The sequence below is a fragment of the Magnolia sinica genome, chromosome 12 (genome assembly GCF_029962835.1).
Source record: "Magnolia sinica isolate HGM2019 chromosome 12, MsV1, whole genome shotgun sequence".
Classification (NCBI taxonomy): Eukaryota; Viridiplantae; Streptophyta; class Magnoliopsida; order Magnoliales; family Magnoliaceae; genus Magnolia; species Magnolia sinica.
Genome location: NC_080584.1, coordinates 34,828,634 through 34,853,763, shown reverse-complemented (window position 1 = coordinate 34,853,763; position 25,130 = coordinate 34,828,634). Strand labels below are relative to the sequence as shown.

General features: G+C 37.2%; 1 protein-coding gene across 4 annotated transcripts in view; it reads left to right on the top strand.

The window, feature by feature from the left end:
- LOC131221217 (uncharacterized) overlaps positions 1-22,789 on the top strand; it is a 35,441-nt gene extending 12,652 nt beyond the window's left edge. For all 4 annotated transcript variants that reach the window (XM_058216398.1, XM_058216399.1, XM_058216397.1 and 1 more), the window contains exon 4: positions 22,108-22,789. In XM_058216398.1, coding sequence (XP_058072381.1) covers positions 22,108-22,204 — 97 coding nt within the window. In that variant the 3' untranslated portion in view covers positions 22,205-22,789. The remainder of the gene's footprint in view (positions 1-22,107) is intronic.
- The last annotated feature ends 2,341 nt before the right edge of the window (positions 22,790-25,130 follow it).

The window sequence follows — 25,130 nt, the reverse complement described above, 5'->3', positions numbered from 1 at the left end:
CATGTTAAACGTGCTAGAGATTTCTCCTCTTGTAATTCCCGTCCTGCCATCAAGATATAAAAAGAAGAAAAAGTAGTTGTCTGATTGACTCCCCTACAATTTGATTAAGGATTACTTGATTGGTTGTCAGGGGAGTTATTTTAAGCACAAGTTCGACAGTGTCAAGTGTGTGCTTGGTGAATGTGTGGATAATGGGTATAGAAATACTTACCTTACATGTAAATAATGTTTTAAAAAATATACTTACCTTAATAAAACTCTCGAGTCACCACCAAAATGAAAATCCGCTTTATTATGGTTGCTCGATCTCCTCGTCCTCGTCATCATCAGGTTGCGGTTGTGGAGTAGGTGTTGCATATCCATAATATCCCATGCTAGAGAGAGATTAGGTCAACAAAACTAGAGGACGACCGATCTGAATTAGGCAATGACTCTGACCCTGAGTAAGGATATATCCACCAGTGCCCGTTGCATAGTCATATTGGTGCACGTACTTGGGTTGTTGGGAATAACCAGGATTTTGATTTGGATCTGGATATTTGTAATCATATGGAACATGTGGATTAAGACTACTTCAACCTGAATGTGACTGAATAAGCTCCGTATAATTCCATTGGTAGTAAGAATATCCATAATGCCTAGGACCATAAGCTTGTTGATGTTCCGGACCTGCCGGTGGTGCACCACTGGAGCTAGCCTCCTCCCACTATCTGTATTGTGACTCAGTAGACTCATAAGTCCAACCTCGCATATCCTGTCGATGCTCATCGGCCTCGCGATTTGTAGACGGTTGTATCCGGTGTGTTGAGCAACACCAGAAGTGGGACTAACATCAGGTGCATCATTACCATCACTACCATGATCATCTGTCTTGGTCTCGTTGTTACTACTACTTGTACTCTTTCGCTGAGCTAGACTTGCATGAAATCTGCCTCTCTTTCTGGGTCCAACACAGTTGCATGACTCTCTTGCTGATGTTCCGGACCTGCCGGTGGTGCACCACTGGAGCTAGCCTCCTCCCACTATCTGTATTGTGACTCAGTAGACTCATAAGTCCAACCTCGCATATCCTATCGATGCTCATCAGCCTCGCGATTTGTAGATGACTGTATCCGGTGTGTTGAGCAACACCAGAAGTGGGACTAACATCAGGTGCATCATCACCATCACTACCATGATCATCTGTCTTGGTCTCGTTGTTACTACTACTTGTACTCTTTCGTTGAGCTAGACTTGCATGAAATCCGCCTCTCTTTCTGGGTCCAACACAGCTGCATGACTCTCTTGCTGTATCGTACGTATTATTAGGTGATCCACTTCCAATTCTTCACTATGCTCTTCTATTTGTTGTTCTCTTGCTTCCAATATCGGTATCGCTACAAGTTTTGTTGGCTAGGGATACGGAAACAATATCGATATCTCCCATAATATTGCCGATAACTGGAAATGTGGGAAATTTTGGGGGAAATGGTGGAATTTTTAATAAAACTTCAGGAGATGTTAAAATACACATATTTTTATATTTAAGAATTAAAAAATTACGAAAAGAATTCATACATAATAAGTTTCCATTTAATGGGGGCCTAAAAGCATGTGCTGGAAGCTTTGTTTTTCAATTGGCAGAGAGAATCTGGTGGAGAAATCGGGAGAAGTGGAGGATCATTCTTTTGGCCGTTCTTCGGGCCATCTGGACTGAAAGAAACAATCAATGCTTCTATAATAGTAGTATCTTTGCGGCTGGGGTCTTCTCACGACTCCTAGTCCTGTTTCGGGATTGAGCTTCGTAGGATTTTTTTTAATAGTTTGGGGAGGGCTTCAGTCGTGAGACTGCGTTTTGTTTATGCTTTGTTGTTACGTTATGGTAGCATTAGTCTTCTCATTTGTTTTTTCTTTGTCTTTTCTTTGTTTTGATTTTTCTTCTTTTTAAAAAAAAAAGCATGTATTGTTGTAAGAAATCAGCCCAACCATCCCATCCATCCATCCATCTATCATCCATCCAACCTTCCATCCAAACATCCATCGATATTTCGGAATACTGACAACACAATATTTTGCCAAGAAATTGCCGACAATTGGAAAGGAAATGAAAGATTGTGGTCTTGATATCGCCCATGTTGCGATAACGCTAATATTGCAATATTATCGATGTTATCATCAACAAATTGAACATTGCGTACAACCATGCACCTATAAAAAATTTGAAATGGAAAATTTTTTAATAAATAGATTTTTGGTGATATTGATATATTGGCGATAATATCAAAATATTGCCGATACACTAGCCATACAAGCGACACATGGAATTTACATAGTCCAAAATATTAGCAATACATTGGCAATACAAGCAACACTTGGAATTTACATAGTCGAAAATATTGGTGATAAATTGGCGATATTGTTACATTGGTGATAAATCGGTGATACTTGTAATTTTTGATACTATCAGTGTTATTGGTATCGCCAAGCTGGAGATAGAGAATATATATTTTGATAATATTAGAGATACTTCGAACAATAGAAGCAGGCCGCCCTTATTATAAATATTGTCCAAGTTTATTGGACAATAATCTGTCACCAGCGGCTGTTGCAGTAATGCTCCTATGATGTCGTTGCGCATTCTTAGCCTCATGTTGTAGTGTATGAAGACAAGTCTATCCAACGTCCTAGTTTGCAATCTACTCCTGTTCTTCGAATGAGCAAGTGCAAAACAACTCCAATTCTTTTCACAGCTAGAAGATGTTTTCTGGCTCAAAACTCTTATTGCAAGTTTTTGGAGAGCCTTTGCACTCTCTCCGAAATTCATCCACCATTCCGAAGGTGACAACCTAGATACTGCATGTTGTGCAAGAGCATCTCCAAAGCTACCTTGGCGATTTTTATATGTATCTAATTCACTTAACGCCTTTATTTGCATATCTAAGTCAGGCTCTAATCTCTTTATCACATTGTTTAGCCCGACATGAACCTCATCATCCGTAACAAATGATTGGGTATATTCAATGTTGTCAAATCGCACACAATCACATATGTAGTTGCACAATTTTTATTTTTTTTAAAACATTTTTCAAAAAAATAAAATAAAAATCAGAAAAATAGGGATAAATTAAGAAAAAAAATGAATAAATTATTATATGTCATTGGCCCTTGAAATACATTTAAATAAAATAAAACCAGTTACTTAATGAATTAAATATTAAGTCATCATTCATCAACAATTCTACATTCTAAAATATATTTAACTTAACATTTAACAAATATGAAATATCAACATTCAACATTCAACACTACATATACATCAACAATCAACAATTCAACATCAACACAATTAGTAAACAAAATGAAGAAGTTATTTATTTATTATTCATCTAATCATATACTATATACATTGATCTAGTTGCCATTGTGGCATATCACCACCAGGTCTACCACCACCACCACCACCACCACCATCATCATCATTCGAGTCATCTCCTTCTTCCACATACACTTCTTCTTCTTCCGTTTCTTCATTATCTGTACGTACTAATACTTCATCAACATTCAATGGTGGATGATCTTCAGCTTGATCATCATTATCATTATCTCCTTCTTCCATCTCCTCAATCTCTTCAACAGGTTGACGGCTACTACTCACCTCTCGGCTCCCCCCCATCCTTCACCTTCGAGTGGTACCTTCACTAGGTGTTGATTCGTATGCGACATCTTCAACTTGTGCCCATATTAGGTCATTTCCAGCAAATACCGGGTCCTCGGTCTCTACGAGCCACTCGTTATCTACATCCAACTCATCTAAGCAGATAGGGTCAAAGAAACTGAACTTTTCTTTCCTAGTTTGAAATCTTTCTCGCAATTTTTGATTGTATTGAATGAAAACCAGATCGTTGAGCTTTTTTTGCTCAAGGTGATTCCTTTTCTTGGTATGAATCTGCAAGAAAGAAGGCGCATTTGTCATTAGCTATTTAAGTAATTAATTTAGCTTAGGCCTTACACTAAAAAATTGAAGTTTACATTTACTAAACAGTCTAAACTTACCGCCTTGAACGTGCTCCAATTGCGCTCGCAACCACTGGCAGAACATGTGAGTCTGAGAATCCTCAGAGCCAGCTTCTTTAGAGCTGGATCCTTCCTGTTCGGGACCACTCCATAGGCAGCCGCTAGTCAGCTGAGAAAAATAGGTTAAGTAGGTTAGAGACACTTTGTAGAAAAACTATTTGTAAGACACTAAGACTGACATTCATAGTAGTTACTGGCTAATTTCATTGTCCGACCTTATTATGATATCCCTTGAGAATATCCTCTCATTTTTTGTGTAGAAGTCCAGCAAAGTTGAGATCTTGTCCCGTTCTCCTCTATTTGGAATCATTCTTTCCAAGACATCAATAAATCCAACCATATGCATAGTTAGTGCTTCTGCTGGATTAGCAGAAGCGAATAAACAGGCTGGGTTAGGGACGTAAGCAGCCGAACATAATGGAGATGACATTTGGCTGCCCCATCTTCTATCTATAATATTTAAAATTGGCTTGTAATTACGGTCTATATAGTTAAAATAGTCCATGATCTTATTTTTCACCATCTCCATCGCATCATATATGTAGCCCATTGCAGGCTTCTCATCCCCGTCCACCAATCGCAACACAGTGACTAAGGGCTCGGATGCTTTTAACGCCTTTACCACTTGTGTCTAAAAACTTTGAGAAAAGATTGTTTGTTGAATTTATTTTCCTTTAGCCTTCTTTGACCAAGGCCCACTTGTAAAATCGGCCGACACTACGAAGCTTCTAAGTTCTGATTTCGTTGCATGTAATCTTTGTAGTGTTAAAAAGGCTATAGCGAAATGGGTGACTGCTGGACATAGCAAGTTACCCCTAATGTGTTTTCTCATTAGACTGATAAGAAGGACGTGTTTGTACATAAAGACCGTGATTCTTCTAGCCCTTGCAATCACATTTATAAATAATCTACCTATATCTTTTAATATAAGATCAACACAATAGGCCACACAGGGGGTCCAAAATAAACGTCGCCTCTTCTCCATAAGAAGATGACCGGCCATTACATACGAGGCTGCGTTGTCTGTAATTACTTGTATAACAATTCCTCACCTATTTTTTCAACTACATTATCTAGTAAGTTAAACAAATATTCTCCTGTGTATGAATGACCCGATGTATCCACGGACTTCAAGAACATTGTCCCAGCTGGACAATTTACCAAAAAGTTAATGAGAGACCGGCCGGATCTATCGGTCCATCCATCAGCCATTAGTGAACACCCATATGTTTTCCACGATTCCTTATATTCAGTTATAAAGGATCATGTATATTCAACTTCGGTTTTTAAGCATATCTCCCTCATTTCATAATATGAAGGAGGTTTAAGTCCAGGTCCAAATTGACCTATAGCCTCCACTATTACTTTAAAGCTTCTCGATTTGACGGTATTAAAAGCAATGCTGGTTTGGTAAAACCACTTAACAGTATATTGAATAGTGGTTTTCCTATCTTTTTGTTTATACCGGTTCTCCAAAGTTGTTTGAGCCATGCCTTTGCCTCGACCCCTTTGGTCGATCATATCCTTGGGGTGTGGTTTACACCATCTATCTATGGGCCCATGCCCTCGAGGTCTTTTCGAGGCCGTTTGTTGTACTTGTGGTTATGGTCTAGACGGGCCTGTTGAAGTAGGGGGAGTGAGACTAGCTTCATCTATATTAACTACGTTTATATCTTCATAAGCATCTTGTTCTAAATATTCCTGACGTAGGGCACTATCGCATCTCTTTCTTGATTGTTTTTCCATATACTCCATGATCTCCCTTCGGATTTCTGGAGTAATTTTGTCGCATGCCTTTGCATTTGACCTTGGTAAATGTTCAAGGTGTTGCTTATGCCTTGCAATGCCACCGGAACCCACATATCCACATAACTCACATACTATGTGAGTCTTATCTGAAATACTACGATAGTGCACATACTTCCAACCTAGGTCATTTGACTTGGGTTTCAAAGAAGAGGATTGGGAAGAAGACATTATATTGGTGCCTTGGTGGTGTGTGTGTATTGATTGCTAGTATAAAAAGTAAACTAAAAACTAAAGTAAAATTACTAAAGTAAGAGACTAAAGAGTAAAGAGATGAGAGAGAGAGAGAGAGAGAGAGAGAGAGAGAGAGAGAGAGAGTTATACACACACACACACACTTATACTAGTAGACTAGAAAGGGAGAGGGAAAAGAAAACGAGAGAGAGAGAGAGAGAGAGAGAGAGAGAGAGAGAGAGTTACACTTACACTTACAACTACAAGTTACACTTGTAGAGTTGTAGTAAAAGAGAGAGAGAGAGAGAGAGAGAGAGAGAGAGAGAGAGAGATTTACACAAACACAACAATTACAAATTTACAAAAAAAATAAATTCTTCACTTCTTGATCTTGTCTTCACTTTTGCCTTGGCCCTTGACCCTTGAGTCTTGAATAGTGGAATATTGTAGACTTGGAACAAGTTGTGTTGTACACTTGACACTTGTACTTGTAAACTTGTAAGTAACTTGTAAGACAAAGTAACAAATTAAAAAAAAAAAAATGTTAGAAGTTAGAACTTGGGTATGAATATGTATATGATTATGAAACTTTAAGAGATGATGAGAATATGAGATAAGAAAGAGAGATAGAAAGAGAGATTGAAACTAGAAAGAGAGATAGAAACTAGAATATGAGATAAGAAAGAGAGATAGAAACTAGAATATGAGATGAGAAAGAGAGAAAGAGAGATATAAAGAGTCTAAGAGAGAGATAAAAACTAAAAAGAGAGATAGATACAAGAAAGAGTTGTGTGAATATGATTATGAATTTATGATCTTTAATTCTTTAGAACTTGAAAAAATTAGAAACTAGAAAGAGAGTTCAATGTATGGAGCTTGGTTGTCTTGCTCTTGAATCCTTGTAGCTTGTCTCTTCCCTTAATTGAAACTTCAATCTTGAAAGAAATATGGATGGAGGAGTGGAGCTTGGGGCTTGGAATTATGTAAGAGAGAGTGTAAAGACTAAAGAGAGAGCAAAATAGAGATAGAGAGAGAGAGTTTTGAGCTTTGAGTGCATGTAGGAGTGCTTAGAACCCCTTTTTATAGAAGAAAAATCGAGATTAAAAAAAAAAAATTCCAACAGTCAGAAAACGGTCAGATTTCTGACCGTTGGCCCATATGCGATCGCATATAATCGCACATGTGGCATATGCGATCGCATATGTGCAGTGATCGCATATGCCACTGTCGCATATGCAATCCTAGCATAAGTGTGCGCATATGCAATCACATATGCGAATGTGTGATTGCACATGACAACATTGGGTATATTTGTATCTGGGATTTAGATAGTAACCTGCTGTATGAAGTTTATGATGGAGTTGTCTTTTCCATCTCTTGTCGATCATCCTCCAGTAGACCTCTTAGTTTGAATAATCACGTTGAATTGCCATCTTCGCCTTATTCATGGCATTGTAGAGGAAGCCCATGGTAAGTACTTCTTCGGTTTCAACAAGACAGAGTACCATCGTTAGTGGCTCCATCACCTTTAGTATCTTTGGACCTTCTTTCAATATTTGTTGTCCCTTATGGTCTTCACAACCTCAACTAGTGTCCTTGATATCTTCTTCCCATGTTTTGTGTTGAGCCAATCTTGGGAAGCGAACGTCTCACTCAACTCCTCCCTATGCTGGTACAAACTCTCCAGGGCTATAAAGTTAGTTGTAAATCTAGTCGTCGCAGGCCTAAGCAACTCTCTTTCCTTCGTAAACCTCCTCATTATTGCAACTACTTAATTATGATTGTAAATAAATACTTAATTATGATTGTAAATAAATGTCGTCACTTCTCTTGCCCTTTAGACCATTTCTTTAACACTCTTCTTCCCAATATCTTCCAATATAAGATCAATACAGTGGGTAGCTCATGGTGACCAAAATATATGTGGTCTCTTTATCATCAACTTTTGTCCTGCAACCTTATATGTTGCTTTGTTATCTATAACAATTTGCACCACATTCTCCTCTCCAGTCTCATACACCATTTTATCCATCAGGAAAAAATATTAGTAGCATTTTATTTTTTTTTTGTTTCATCCGATGCATTGATTGACTTATGGTACTCCGTTCCCAAGTGGCTACACCATAAAGTTGATCATGTTGCGTCTGATTGGGCTAGTCCAACCATTGAACATGATTGCGCATCCTCTGGCCTGTCATATGGGTTTAAAAGTAGCTACGTATCCTTTCACATTCCCATACTCTGCATCTGTCCATTTCCTCCTAATCTCTAGCCATGGGAGTTTTAATTCCTTTACCTGCTTCTGCTGTTGCATCAACTACCACCTGCAAATATGGAGAATTGGCTGCATTAGAGGGTATATTTGTATATATAAATAACTTTTGCTGCTGCCCTACCCAGCTTCTCAATGGAAGTTTTACTCCACATTTGTTTTATCTTTTTTTGTTTAGTTGATTCTTTTTTAAATAGGATCGGATCAATAGAGGGTCTCTTTGGCTCATCTTCTTTCATATCCACATCATCATCCACATCAGCATTACATGAAGATGCTTCTCATTGACTGTCAAACATACGTTGTAATCCACCCAACCTACCCCCACTTGCAGATGTAGTCGCACTGTCAGCTGCACTCTCACTCTCACTGCCCCCTCCCTTTATCACGTATAGATCCTATGCCAAACATGCACTGATGTTCTTCTTCTTCACAAGCAAGGTGCATGCTCTCTCTTCTAGCCATAGTTATTTCCCGATCTGAATCTTCGTCAGAATCAATGATCTCTTCATCATGAACGCCCATATATTCAGGACTAAACACCTTCTATCGGACCACTTCCAAAATCGCATATTTCTTCTTCTACACAACAACCCGTTTCCCTTTCGACTCATCCAAATTGGCTTGCATCAAAATCATTCTCTTTTGGTACTCTAATACATCCTGCAACTTGACCATTTTGATGTGCCAAATGTTATTTGAGTTGTGTAATTCCACCGGTTATTAGTCTATCACAATAGTTGCACTTCATTTGGTGGCTACCACTACCTACCCTCTGACAATGTTGCCATCCAATATCCTCACTTCCTTGTTGGCTATACATTTTCTTAGCTAGATATGGCATATGTGAGAGTCTACTTGAATCTCTACATCTAAATACAATTTTTATAAGAGAGTGAATTAATTAAACCTCGAAACTTGTAAATAAATTAATGAAATAATGTTATAACTTCTTCTAAATCTAATCAATAAAAATGAAATTAAATACTAAACTCTACGATTACGACGCTCCAAAACCTACCCAAAATAAGAAAATATAAACATACAGTGACTAATATGGAAAAAAAAGATTGAACCAATAATGACAATATGACATTCAAGCACATCTTGTCATCTTATATTAATACCACATTCTTATTCAATCATCAAACAAGAAAAAAAAAGTCATGCTTTTCTTGATTTTTAATAATTGGCCGAAAATAGTCCGTAAATACAAAAAAAATACCAAATCAATTACATAATCTGTAAAAAGAACATTTGTATGTTCAACTATCATTAACACATCATATTCAACCATTAAAATAGAAAAAGACCAATTTTTTCCTAATTTTTAAAAATAGTTTGAAAATACAAAAGAATACCAAATCAGTTGCATAATATGTGAAAAGAACATTTATATCTTATACTATCATTAACACATCATATTCAACCATTACAATAGAAAAATATTGAATTTTTTTCCTAATTTTTTAAAATAGGCCGAAAATAGTTTGAAAATAAAAAAGTACCAAAAAAAGAAAATCAATTGCATAATCTGTAAAAAGAACATTTATATGTTCTACTATCATTAACACATCATATTCAACTGTTAAAACAGAAAAAAATTGATTTTTCCTAATTTTTAAAAATAGGCCAAAAATAGTTTGAAAAAAAAAATGCCAAATCATTTGCATAATCTGTAAAAAGAACATTTATATGTTCTACTATCATTAACACATCATATTCAACCGTTAAAACAGAAAAAGATTGAAAAGAATTTGATTTTTCCTAAATTTAAAAAATAGGCTGAAAATAATTCGTAAATACAAAAAGAAAAAAAAACCAAATCACTTGCATAATCTGTGAAAATAACATTTATATGTTCTACTATCATTAACACATCCTATTTAACCATTAAAACAAAAAAGATTAAACATTTGATTTTTCCTAATTTTTATAAATAGGCCAAAAATAGTCTGTAAATACAAAAAAAAAAAAAAAAAAAAAAAAAAAAAAAACCCAAATTAATTCCATAATCTGTAAAAGGAACATTTATATGTTCTACTATCATTAACACACAATATCCAACCATTAAAACAGAAAACTATTGAAAAAAAAATGATTTTTCTTAATTTTAAAAAATTGAGCGAAAAAATAAAATAAAAAATCAGTTGATTAATCTCTAAAATGCACATTCATATGTTCTAATTTGAATAACACATCATATTCGACTATAACAATAGAGATTCAAAAAAAAGAGAGTATAAATACTTATTTTTGAAGATTTTCTTTAAAATGGCTTATGGAGCTTTGATTCAACAAAATCCTTAAAATAACTTGTGTCGATCCTTAAATTCAACCTAAGAGTGGTTGTAACTTGCTGTAGAATAGTTTAGGAATATATTTGGAAGAGAAAAGTGTCTAAAAATGAGAAAAATCGCAACTGAAAAAGACGAAACAAAAACTAGCCATTTATAACCTTTATGGGACAGTAACGGCCGTTAAGGGGCGTAACGGCCATTATGGCCGATTCGAACAAAAAATTGGGGGTCACTGTTTTGACCCCCATATTGTGTAACGGACTCGGCCATTATAGTTACATTGGTACACCCTGCATACATGTAGGTAGATTAGCATAGATTCATAGATTCACTCATCTCTGTGAAGAAAAATTAATCTTGTATATATATATATATATATATATATATATATATATATATATATATATATATATATATATATATATATATATATATATATATATATTCAATTGAAACATGTATTTTTTTAAGTTTCCACCATGTAGTCTCTAAGGGCCTGTTTGATTTTCCAAGATACAAGTAAATCCTGGTAAATAATTAATTATTACTTTTTCACCTTGTTTGAAAATGTGAGAGTAATTCCACCTCGAAAATCGATACAAAAGTGTTGACTTAAATATGTGGGCCCCACCGCCGTAATGTATATGATATATCCGCACCATCCATCTATTTTATTAGAACAATTTGAGGTATGAGCCAAAAAGGGAGGTAGATCCAACACTCAAATGGCCTACATGAAAGGAAGCAGTGGCCTTAATTCGTCCATCGTTGAAAGTTGTTTCCTTCATTGGGCCTACATTGTGGTTTTGTCATCATCTAACTCGTTCATAGGGTCACACAAACATGGATAAGGAGAAAACACAAATATCAGCTTGATTCTAAACTTTTAAGGGCCCCAAGAAGTTTTTAATGGTAAGCGTTCGATTCCCGTTGTTTCCTGTGGTGTGGTCCACTTGAGCTTTGGATCTGCCTCATTTTTTTTTTTGCTCATGGCCTAAATTCAGTTGGCATAAAAAATGAGCGGTGTGGATAAGTCACATACATCACGATGGGCCCCACGTTGATTTTGTAAATTTTTCGATTAAAGTGTTAAAAAAGTAAGTTGTCACATCTGCATTGGGAAATATGCGGTAATTACCTAGGTAAATAATTATTACTCATTTACATGGTAATTACAGTTGAGCCGAAAAATCAAACGGGCCCTAAATGTAACACAGACAAGGCCTCACTGGTTATTATGGGAATGGAAGAGGACCTAGAAGAGGACATTGGTCGGACTATTGAAGAACTTGATCATCAATTCATCATAGAAATCTTGAAGTAGGTGAAAAAACTATTTTGCAATAAGTTAGTCCACAGTATTAGCATCTGCTGATGGATGTTGGTACAAATCATCTTGCAAGCCCCAAGATCACAGGTGGGAGGAGAAACGAAACCCACTTAAGGGCGACAGATCCCTTCCAAATGGTAACTTTTTGGTTTAAACAGTAATTCAAATTTCGGATAACTTTGAATAAATAATGCCCATGCATGTATGCGATTTAAATTAAATTAAAATTTGTTTTCCTAATTTTATAACGAAAATTAAAAAAAAAAAAAAAACCCAAATTAATTCCATAATTTGTAAAAGGAACATTTATATGTTCTACTATCATTAACACACAATATCCAACCATTAAAACAGAAAACTATTGAAAAAAAAATGATTTTTCTTAATTTTAAAAAATTGAGCGAAAAAATAAAATAAAAAATCAGTTGATTAATCTCTAAAATGCACATTCATATGTTCTAATTTGAATAACACATCATATTCGACTATAACAATAGAGATTCAAAAAAAAGAGAGTATAAATACTTATTTTTGAAGATTTTCTTTAAAATGGCTTATGGAGCTTTGATTCAACAAAATCCTTAAAATAACTTGTGTCGATCCTTAAATTCAACCTAAGAGTGGTTGTAACTTGCTGTAGAATAGTTTAGGAATATATTTGGAAGAGAAAAGTGTCTAAAAATGAGAAAAATCGCAACTGAAAAAGACGAAACAAAAACTAGCCATTTATAACCTTTATGGGACAGTAACGGCCGTTAAGGGGCGTAACGGCCATTATGGCCGATTCAAACAAAAAATTGGGGGTCACTGTTTTGACCCCCATATTGTGTAACGGACTCGGCCATTATAGTTACATATCGGCCGTTATGGCCGATATGTGACTGATTTGGTACACCCTGCATACATGTAGGTAGATTAGCATAGATTCATAGATTCACTCATCTCTGTGAAGAAAAATTAATCTTGTATATATATATATATATATATATATATATATATATATATATATATATATATATATATATATTCAATTGATCTCAATGGAATACTCACCTAAGTTTCCACCATGTAGTCTCTAAGGGCCTGTTTGATTTTCCAAGATACAAGTAAATCCTGGTAAATAATTAATTATTACTTTTTCACCTTGTTTGAAAATGTGAGAGTAATTCCACCTCGAAAATCGATACAAAAGTGTTGACTTAAATATGTGGGCCCCACCGCCGTAATGTATATGATATATCCGCACCATCCATCTATTTTATTAGAACAATTTGAGGTATGAGCCAAAAAGGGAGGTAGATCCAACACTCAAATGGCCTACATGAAAGGAAGCAGTGGCCTTAATTCGTCCATCGTTGAAAGTTGTTTCCTTCATTGGGCCTACATTGTGGTTTTGTCATCATCTAACTCGTTCATAGGGTCACACAAACATGGATAAGGAGAAAACACAAATATCAGCTTGATTCTAAACTTTTAAGGGCCCCAAGAAGTTTTTAATGGTAAGTGTTCGATTCCCGTTGTTTCCTGTGGTGTGGTCCACTTGAGCTTTGGATCTGCCTCATTTTTTTTTTTGCTCATGGCGTAAATTCAGTTGGCATAAAAAATGAGCGGTGTGGATAAGTCACATACATCACGATGGGCCCCACGTTGATTTTGTAAATTTTTCGATTAAAGTGTTAAAAAAGTAAGTTGTCACATCTGCATTGGGAAATATGCGGTAATTACCTAGGTAAATAATTATTACTCATTTACATGGTAATTACAGTTGAGCCGAAAAATCAAACGGGCCCTAAATGTAACACAGACAAGGCCTCACTGGTTATTATGGGAATGGAAGAGGACCTAGAAGAGGACATTGGTCGGACTATTGAAGAACTTGATCATCAATTCATCATAGAAATCTTGAAGTAGGTGAAAAAACTATTTTGCAATAAGTTAGTCCACAGTATTAGCATCTGCTGATGGATGTTGGTACAAATCATCTTGCAAGCCCCAAGATCACAGGTGGGAGGAGAAACGAAACCCACTTAAGGGCGACAGATCCCTTCCAAATGGTAACTTTTTGGTTTAAACAGTAATTCAAATTTCGGATAACTTTGAATAAATAATGCCCATGCATGTATTAGAAGGGGCCAATTGCTAAGTTCATGAGAGCTGTGATTAGGAGTCCATGAATTCCTTTATGGGGGCATGTGAGAAAACTTAAGTAAATAGGTGGCAAGTTAAGAGTAGCTTTGTTTGCTCATTTTGCTTAGGGAAAGTCATCCATCTTGATTGTGGTTGTCTTCTTGTGTCATTCAAAGGTTGGAAAGAACCCTCAGATAAACTGTCTTAGAAAAGTCTAGTGTCATTCAAAGGGTGTAAATAATCCAAATGGATTTCCTTTGTCTACGTATGTAAGAAAAGAACAAGTTCCATCTCTTTGGATTGGGGAAAGTTTGCAAGCTGAAATAGCTAGGAGGGTGGGTATGAAGTCACTAAGTCCATGAATGTGCATTGCTCATGAAATGGCTTTTAGAGGTTTTGGGGGGTGAGAAGGACAATCCATTGAGGCAAGTGTTCTCCTGCAATTATTGGACCCGTCCAAGGGAGTGGAGTTGAAATGTATAATGTATGTGGATGAAAGGAAGAATAGAAAAGAGAGAAAGGGGAAGAAACATCCTTATTCTTCCGGCACTCCCCTTCAGTTTGGAGCACGAATATAAATCATGCCTAGCTTGTTACATGCTTGATAGGGCTGATGATGGCCAATCCCTTTCGACAAAAAATCTGCAAGCTGGTCTTCAAATCTTTGATCTGGCATATTAACCTTATGAATAGAATGACAGCCATCTCAATATTTTTTCTCCATTCATGGTAGAAAAGATTAGAAGAAATATGGATAGCAGCCAAGTTACGCAATGAAATGTCATTGGAAGATTAGCGGGGACACTCAGCTCTGGCTACCATTTCTTCAACCAAAGTAGCTCACAAGCTTTTGAGCCACAACACAATGCTCAGCTTCAACAGTGGCCACACTGGACCAAGCAACAATTGTTTTTTTACTCTCCCATGTAACTTAGGTTTTCACCAATGAGAGTATAACCCATTGTAGACCTTTTGTCCATCTGTGAACCAGTCCAATCCACATTTGTGTATGCTTCTCCATCTAGATAAGCATGCTTTCCATACCAGATACCTTGCCTGGGGGATTTCTTCCAAAAATAAAAATAAAATGATTAACCACATCTAAATGACATGTATGAGGAGCATGCATGACCTGTCTAACCATTTTGATTGCGTACAAAATATGTAGACTATTAATCGTTAAGTGATGAGCTTACCAACCAGATGCTGATATGATAGTGACTGGAATCATGCTACTAATCTCCACTGTCCAACTAAAGACGATGATTCTGTGTGATATGAGAATTAACTGGTTATGCACCAAGATGACCTGTGTCACATAACAAATCCGGAGCGTATTTCCATTGTGAAATGATGATCCCACACCATGATCCAACAATCTAATTCCCAAGAAATATGGACCAAGATCTTTGCTATCAAACTCTAATTTAGACATGTTTTTGACTTGCTAATCCCCTTTGAGTTATTTCCTTTGACCATTATATCATCAAAATACACACAATTGCCATTGCGATTACAAGTTTACAACATCACACTTAAAGAACAAGGTATGGTAAGCTCTGTTGCGAGATTAACTAAACTTCAACTTTGTAGTATTTGTTCAAACCTTGCACAGGGAGATTGTTTTAAGTCATAGTTGCCCTTTTTAGTTTGCAAATTGTATTTGGACCTGTTGATGGATTAAACCATGGGGGAACCATATACCCGTTTTCTTATAGTTCTTCATAAAGGGAGGCATTCTTTACATCTAACTAATGAAGAGGCTAGGTTGGCAACAAGAAACAATAAAACAGGCACAAATTTCAATTTCCCTACCAGTCAAAGGTCTCATGTTAGTCAACGTCATCAGTCAAGGTATACAAAAACAGTTACATAATGTCCTAACTGCCGTAACATAATGGAAATGGGGGTGCTCGTTACATGAATGGGATTGTAACACCCCATTCTTAAAAAAAAGGGGCCTGTAACAGGGTTGAAGATGCGGATATGGTAGTGTAGCAGCCGGGGCAGTTACACATATATAACCCCTTTAATGATTTTTTATTTTTATTTTTTCACATTTTTTACACTCTCCTCTACATTTGTCATTTTACCTTCATGGGATTGTTTTATACCTACTTTTGACTAGAATCGCATTAAATTTGAAGATTAAAACATAAGACTTGAGCTTGATTTAACAAAGTGAGGTTTTCAGGAAAATCACCAAAAAAGTTGAAAATTCCATTTTTTTCCTTCCCTTCCTAGATTTGTGTTGATTCAATGTGTTATATGAGTCTATGACCAAATTGACCGAATCTACCTATATTTGTGTTTGATATGGGCATATTTGCATATTTTCTCTAAATTTTTTTTTTCTATGTTTTCGTATTAAAAAAAAATCGAGACATGTTTTTCTTTCGAAAATGTCTTTAGTCTAGATTGATAAATAACATTAATGGAGTTTAGATCTAAAAATGCATGTACTAAATCAATGATTTGGGCTCTTTTTCTATTTTTGGGATGAATAGTAACATAATTTTTTTCCTCAAGTTTCTTGAGGTAAATGATAATAATTAGGGATATGCATTAGTTGGAAATTCAACAGATTGCATGAATTTTGGGCCATTTTGGGGCTGCTTGAGCATACAGAAATTGGCCCAACATTATTCATCCGGATTTTATGTTAATTTTTTTTTCTCAAATTTCTTGAGGGAAAAGGTTTCAAACGATTACGGATATGCATTCGTGGGTTGAATCCCATGGATTTCATGAATTTCTGGTCATTTTGGGGCCATTTGATTGTTGCCAAATCGGCCTGACACTATTCACCCAAAATTTATATTAATGTCCCCCAATTTCTTGAAGGAAATGATGTAAAATAGTTAGGCATATGCATTAGTGGCATGAATGCTCAAATTTATATTGATATTAGACATTTAGAATATTAAATATAGGATTTTTAGAATCAGTCTTATCCTCTCAAGTTGACAGTATCATCAGGCAGCCTAAGACAACATTCTTTCCAAAGAATGACTCGTTACACCATCATATACATGTTCAAAACCAGAAAAGATTACATATTTGGAATCCTCCCGTTTTTCTATTTTTAAAATATTTTTCACATTAAAATTTTTAACCATTACAGGGGCTGGTCCAACTGTTACGGCCCATATAAATCGCCATGATGCTGGTCGTTCCAGCGACCATTACTGTTATTGAATACGTTGGTTTGGGTAAAACTTTTAGCTATTAATTGTTCCTTATATTGCTCTATTTCTCCATATGGCTTGTATTTAAAGGTAAATACCCACTTAGAGCCCACATATTTTCTAAGATGTGATTAAACAAATTACCACATCTAATTCTTCCTGGGAGCTCAATTTCATCAATCATAGTATCCTTCCACTTGGGATGAGATAAAGCTTTGTTGACTCTAGTGAGCGAAGGGACGAGAAGAAATACCAAACGAAAAAACATGATATGACGCAGAAAGGGACATGAAACAAAGTTAGAAATGGGATGAGCTGCTCTCTCTCTCTCTCTCTCTCTCTCTCTCTCTCTCTCTCTCTCTCTCTCTCTCTCCCTCTCCCTCTCCCTCTCCCTCTCTCTCTCTCTCTCTCTCTCTCTCTCTCTCTCTCTCTCTCTCTCTCTGCTTTTTTCCCTTTGGTTTTTATACTCTCTTCCTCTCTTGATATTTTCTTTCTTTTCTCTTCCTCCCTAACTGGCTACTTTTTTTTTTCCCCTTTCTATTTCTTGGCCTTTTCTCTAATTTATTTCCTCTTTCATGTGTTTTATTATACATAGGAATGATCTCATTCAGCCCCCAGCATGCTAAGCTCACCACGCCACGCCTATTTTCTGGCTAACATGTCACGTGTATAAGAAATCCAAGCCATGCAAAAGGTGGCTCCATATGAAGATCATCTGAATAAAGAAAGGCCAATTCACTCATCAGGTCGGCCACACTATTAAAATATATGGTTGGCAAATGATCTGACCAAATGGACAGGTGTGGCCTATCTAATCAGTGGATTGGCATGATTTCCAAGCCGGGTGACATTTATGATGGTTCCACCTTTTGTATGGTTCAGATATCCCAAACATGACATTTTTTGGTGGGAAAAAAAGTGATGCGTGGTAAGCTTAGCATGGTGAGGGCTGTATGCTGATCATTCCTCTATGATATTAGCCTCACTAGTACAAGCTGTAGAGGAGCTCTACACTGACATACTATATTAATTTTTTTGTTATATGCCCTTGCTATTTTCTTTGTTTTCCTCTCATCAGCTAGTGTTTTTTTTTTTTTTCAAATAAAATAAAATAAAATCCCGTGATGTGCTTTGTTATGCTGACCTTTGCTTTAAAATGCCTGGTTTTCTGATTCTGGTCCAATTTCTTGATGTGATTCATGTTTAGGACTTTAAATGCATCCATATTGGCATGGATTGCATTTCATGCTGTAGATATTGTCATTTGTCACGATGCATCTGTATACATATTTTCACATCTTTATATTTTTAGTTTTGTCTTTTGGGTACTGGGTATGCATTGGCCCAGGCAGACTGAAACCACCGAAGGCAAGACTCTCAAGTCCAATATTTAGAGAGGTGACTTAACCTACTCGAGCACAAACTGGTCATTCACATCTCTAGTTGTGCTATTGTATGCCATGTGCTTTGTACTCGTGGAGGTGTGTTGTCCTTTCACATACATCATGCATATAATTGCAAGACTGTTTAATATGTGGTGAACTATTATCTCCATTGCTTCGTTCTTCTTCCTTTTCTTCTGTGCACAAAATCTTAACATGGGGTAACTGCTACATGTCTCAACGTGCAAAATCCTTTGAAAATGCATATTAAATCACTATGGTTAGAGTTTCCTCAAGTATTACACAATATTCTGAAGTCTATTGTTAGAGTTGCTTGAAGTTGAATCATCATCAGAGCCTTTCTTCCACCAACTTGGGTTGATTTTTTAAATGGTAGCTTGGCAAAAGTTCTATGGTTGGATGCACACCAGACATTATCCTCCTCCTTTTACCTGGGTTTGTGGTACCAATCATGGTAGATCCCCACCTTGACACCACTCACATGCCAACACGCTCCTGCCCAGTATTGAACCCCAGCCCAACCATTATGTGCACACCCCAAAGGGTGAGCAGGAATAGTTAGGTCATGCTCGGGTTGAAACATGAAAGGTCATGCTCAAGTTGTTGGCTCCACAAATAACGGGAAGCCCACTGATACATTCTTACTAACATGACTCACATGCCAACACAGTCAAGCCCCACATTGCACCTTAGTGCAACTGTTTTGAGCTACCCATGAAGGGAATTTGCAAATAATGAATGTCTAGGAATGGATGAGCCCACTCAACTTGGGCATTGAAATTGAATCCATCTTAAAATATTTTTCTTAGTTGGTAATATTGATGATTGGAGAGAGGTGCACGTTAGGCTCGGTCCTCTGGATGTTCTGTGAGTGAAGGCCTGGGAAGTTCGACCTCAATATTGATTGATTGCTCTTTAACCTATTCCACCAGCAATTTTAGCAAGGTTATGTAATCAAATTGTTTCAATAATAACAGAACATGTTCTTCCACAAGAATTAACTAGTAAATCATGATCTTTCGCTGCAGTATTGTTCTTTTATGAATGAACTTAATAGATGTTCATCAAGTACTTAAATTCTCATTTTTGGTTAATGGATCTCTGAACATATTTTTTTTTCTTCCTTGAGAGGGCTGCACCAAGGGGATCCTTTATCCTCCTATCTATTTGTGGTTGTAGTGGAGGCTTTCAGCAGAATGATTGATAAAGGTGCAGAGGTGGTTCTTGTGAAAGGATTCTCAGTTGATAACTCTGAGTTTCAGATTACACATTTATAGTATGTGGACAACACTCTTTTGTTATGTGAAGCCGTGAATGTGATGGTGGACAACTTTCATAGGATTATAATATGTTTTGACATGGTCTTGGGTTTGAAAGTTAATATCGGTAAAAGTGAGTTATTGGGAGTTGGCATTTCAAGGGAGGTGGTGGCTTCTTTTATGAGTTTGTTCGGGTGTAGGGAAGGTTCCTTTCTTTCTACCTATCTTGGCCTCTCCCTTTGTATAGGGAAGCTGGCTGAACACTTATGGAACGAAGTTATCGAGAAGATCGAAAAGAAGCTATCTCAATGGAAGAATAGGCATTTATCATTGGGAGGGAGGTTAACACTAATTAAGTTCTCAATGTCAAATCTTCTAGTGTATTTCATGTCCATATTAAATGCCCGAAATCGGTTTCGGTTAAACTGGAAAAAATTAGGCGGTATTTTTTTTATGGAGGGGAGTGGGAGAGGCATAGGTTTCATCTTATGAAGTGGGAGGATGTATGTAGGCCATAGGGTCAAGGGGGAGCGGTTTGAGTAGTTTGGAGGACGTGAATTTAGCACTGCTAGGAAAGAGGGTTTGGAAGTTTGGAGTGGAAGAGGGTAGCTTATGGAGGGAGGTGGTGGGTAGGAAGTATGGGATTGATAGGGGTGTTGGTGGACTCATTTTTCGTCGCTGTATAGATCATCGTTTCTTTGAAAATCGGTGGCTTCAATAAAAAAAAAGTTTGGGAAGTTATAGGTTTCTCTCTAGGCAATGGGTTGAAGATTAGGTGTTGGGAGGATATTTGGTTGGGGGAGCAGAAGTTGGGTGAGTTATTTCCTAGGCTAGCAAGGGCATCGGTGGATGTGGATGTGTTGGTTGCAAGTTGTTTTGAGATGCAAGGTGAGGAGGTTATTTGGGCTCCTGCCGTGCGGAAGGAATCTAGACAATTATGAGTTCAAGGAGTTGGTTAGCTTTCTGGAGTTGCTTTCTAAGATGCATCCTGTGCTATCCGAAGAGGACTCATTGCTGTGGTTAAAAGAAAAACTGGGGAAATTCTCAGTTAAATCATTCTTCAAGATGCTTACTGGTGTAGGGATAAGCGAAGGGGTTTGTCGGTTTGCTTATGTATGGCAATATGGTACACCACCTAAGGTGGCCATGTTAGCATGGCTTGTGGGATGCAACAAGGTGTTAATGGTCGACAACCTGTGTAAGAGGAAGATGATTTTGCCTAATGTATGCTTAATGTGTTATCAAGCGGAGGAATTGGTGGATCATTTATTTATCCACTGCATTCACAAGGAAGATGTGGGAAAATATTTTCAGCTTGTTTGGAATGGAATGGGTGTGGCCAGGCTCGATTGGTCAGTTTTTTCTGATGTGGCATGGATCTAATTTTCCAAAGCTGGGGAGGCAATTGTGGTGCTAGGTTCTGGTTCTTATGGCTAGAGAGGAATAATCATTGTTTTAGGAATTGGGAGGGGAGAGTTTTGGAGGTATTCAGTTGTATCTATGTATATTTGTATAGTTTGGCTGCGGCCTTTGTTAATAAAATCGTCCAATGTTAAAAAAAAATAAATCAAGTACTTAAATGGCGAGGTCTGCGTTATTAGCCCATGCTAGCATTCAAAAGAAAATGTTGAAAACTACTTGTGACCAAAAGAGTTCAATAAAGGACACCACACAATCTGCACTGGCGTAATATATTCTTGTCTGTTGCATTATCAAGTTTTCTCTGTTATGTTTGTTTTGGTGGATTACTTTCTTGCATGACTTTGTGAAAGCTTAAGGGATGTATATATACCATAGAGCGAATGTGCATGACAAAGTCGAATTGGAACACTGAATTTCTGCCATGGTGATCTTTGTGATGCCCAATTCATTTATTGTACTCATCTCAGATGGCTTCTATATCCAAAATCATTACAAACACCGTGAGCTTGATTTGTTTTGTGGTAGTTATGCCATGTTTGGCTGCAATGGTGCAATGTGAGTTAGTGATTATTTCCTTAAATGGATCTTCTACTGCTTGGCTCTGAAATTTCACAACATGCCAAGAGATGCATTGGGTGCTTTTTGCAGCTTTACTTTAAAAATCATCCAAACTAACAAAAAACTAAAGCTTTGGGATTGTAGTTTCAACTGAGTATTGCATGCTTGGAGATGCTTCTTATGAAAGCTCCTTTTGCTCATGGATTTCTATGCAGTTTTCTTGCACAGACGGGTCTTGTATCGATCGAGCAACAAATGGAGGAGATGGGTTTGGGACCACGGGATCCCATCAAAGTGACCAAAGATAATTAGCAGCATTAGTAGTATTTCACAAATTTAAGAAAAGAACCTTGATGCCATATTATTTCAAATGCGGCTAAGAAAGATGTGTACAATTGATACCATCTACCCAATGAAGAAGCTTTAAAGAGATGGCGACAGGGTTCCTGTCATTGCGTGAGGACAGAGCATGGCGAGCAAACACATGCATTCATTCGCCTTTTGCTTCCTTCGCCTTTGGTTTGCGCTTGGCAGGCTTCATGAAGCAGAAACACGAGCAGCATGGTAACTGGAAGAGGAACTTCATCACTTAGCTCTCACGACTCGGAACATTAAAAAATTTTCAAGGCCTGCCTTGGTTTGTTTCTTCTCTCTCCTTTGTTGCTCTTATAATGCAAGTCACTCCTTGGATCCCATTCCTGTTACTTTGAAAAAAGCAGATGCCTGCCTGCCCATGTAGTCCAGCTGTAGGGATGGTGGTTGGGTTGGAGCATTGATTGGTGGTGGGCCACAAGGTCCACTTGAAAGGGGGTGCTTTATTCTTTAATATTTTCTCCGAGTAAAGATTTCATGGTTGGAAAGCAATAAAGAAAAAAAAAGAGATGATGTGATATTCTCCATCTTTTTTCTATTCATTTAGCTGATATACTAGCGTTGGTGAAGTTGGACTTATTAGTAGAGATTAGGTAGGGAGGTAGTCTTTATCTTGGTACTACTAAGATGTGAAAGTGAAGGATCAATTCTCACGTAATTCACCTTCCAGAAATTTCCCTTTATTGTTCTGTGGATGGGACATGTTCCAAAACATGGTTTGACAAATGATCCCAACTAGCCCAGTAGTCATAGGTTGTATCTTTTTTCTTTCACATGGACCATTGGCTATTACTATAGATTTTTCTATTCTATTTGCTGGCCAATTGGATTGCATTGTTTGACAAGGGTGTTTTTTGCATAACCATGCTCACAAAAGTCCTGCCTCACTGAAACCGTGAGTATGCATCTTCCAACATTGTTTATATTGTTTCATAGCTTCTGGTCCATTAGGTTTTGCCCTCTTTGAAGGTTTGACACATCTATGAATCTCATATATACCTCTCTCTCTCTCTCTCTCTCTCTCTCTCTCTAAAATTAAAACTAAATGGAATCAGCAAGAAACTGTGAGTTGCGCTGACCAGCAAGTTTCGAGTGGAGCGATTGAGTTTTAGAACTATGGTTTGTGAGACCCTGAGCTGGTACTCCTCGAGGACCTCCTGAATTGAATTGTTAACACTGCAAGACCTACTTGTAAAGAAGTTAAGGGCCTGTTTGGCCGGGCAGATTGGATGGGATTGGATGGTATTAGAGGGGATTGCACGGATTTCAAGGTAATGATAGCTGCATCAGTGGATTGGTGCAAGATCTATGGGATTGCTATATCGGGTCTGTTTGCCACGCCCAGCCAATCCTGGGATTAAACCTTCCAATCCCTTTCAATCCCTCAAACCAAACACATCCCAGGGAATTTTGAAGGGATTAGGGTGGATTGGATGGATTTAAAGGTAATGATGGTGATGTCGGTGGATTGTGTTAAGATCCATGGGATTGCTATATCCTGGGATCAGGATCCCGTGTCTATTTGGCACCCCTGGCCAATCCAGGGATCTATCTTCCAATCCCATCCAATCTGCCCGGTGAAACAGGCCCTAACAAAAGTGTGTGTGTGTGTGTGTCTATATATATATATATATATATATATATATATATATATATATATATATATATATATATGGGAAAAGGGTCTATGTGGTCGTGCTCATGGGAACTTCCCATGAGGTCTGAGTTGTGTGGGCCCACCGTAATGCGTGTTGAACATCTACCCCATCAGTCAGATGCACCATTCCATGGTGGGCCTAGGGCTTAAAAATCAAGTCAATCCGTGACTTGTGTGGGCCACACCACATACAAAAGTTAAGAGGTGTTATCTTCCATTAAAACATTCATAATCATTTGTTTGGCCCACCGAGATGTGGTTCACAAATCCAGCCCATCCATTATGTGTGTCCCACTTGGATGAGGGGTGAGACCAAGTTTCAGATGCATCCAAATTTCAGGTGGGCCCCACCAAGTGCTTTTATATGTTTTAGGCAGGTCTTCACATGATTTAGATATCTTTTTTTTTTTTTTTTTTTCAGTATAAGCAGCTAGAACGTGGGTGGCGTGTCCTTTCTCTTGATGTATTCACGGGTTTGCCCGGCTGTTAGCTTTCAAATCGCTTTCGATCTTCAATGCCGATGCAGACCGTTTGTGTTATCTCTATGGTGACCGTTCTCAGGGCCCCCCCAGTGTAAAAAATACGCACAACCAGCGGTTTTCATTGAAAGTGCATGTGTCGCTGGCTTTGTGAGGGGGCTTGCCTGATATTTCGCAGCAGACTTATAGACCATGGACCGATATATTATAATATTAGTATGAACCTTCAAATTTTAATAGCCATTAATTTGATTGTTAGAATCATCAATTAAAATCAATCTTTTGGGATGGATGGTCGCTCAAAGTTGGGCTCATATAATGGATGGCTCCAATCGATGATTGGATCTTCTTTATTATAAGCTGTCCTAGACATTGATTGATGGCTAGGGGCATCTAATTAAGTGACTTTTAAAGGGATAAACAATCAATGGTGGGCCTCACATGATGGACAGTCCAAATAATTGATTTGAATTGTCCATCATGGGACGTCCATCACGATGTTCCCACATTTGAATTCCATTGCATCTAAGTAATTTCTAGATTGGAAGATTTTATTAGGTGTCTCGAACATTCAGAATGCTAAAATTTAGATAAAATTATCTTTACAGATAAGCTGGCCGCACATTCAATAAAACATAAAACAAATTTTTTTACAAGATTTTGCTAAATAAAAAATATGTTAATATGTTATTTTGAATTATACAAAATGGAGTGTTGGATTTTTTAATTC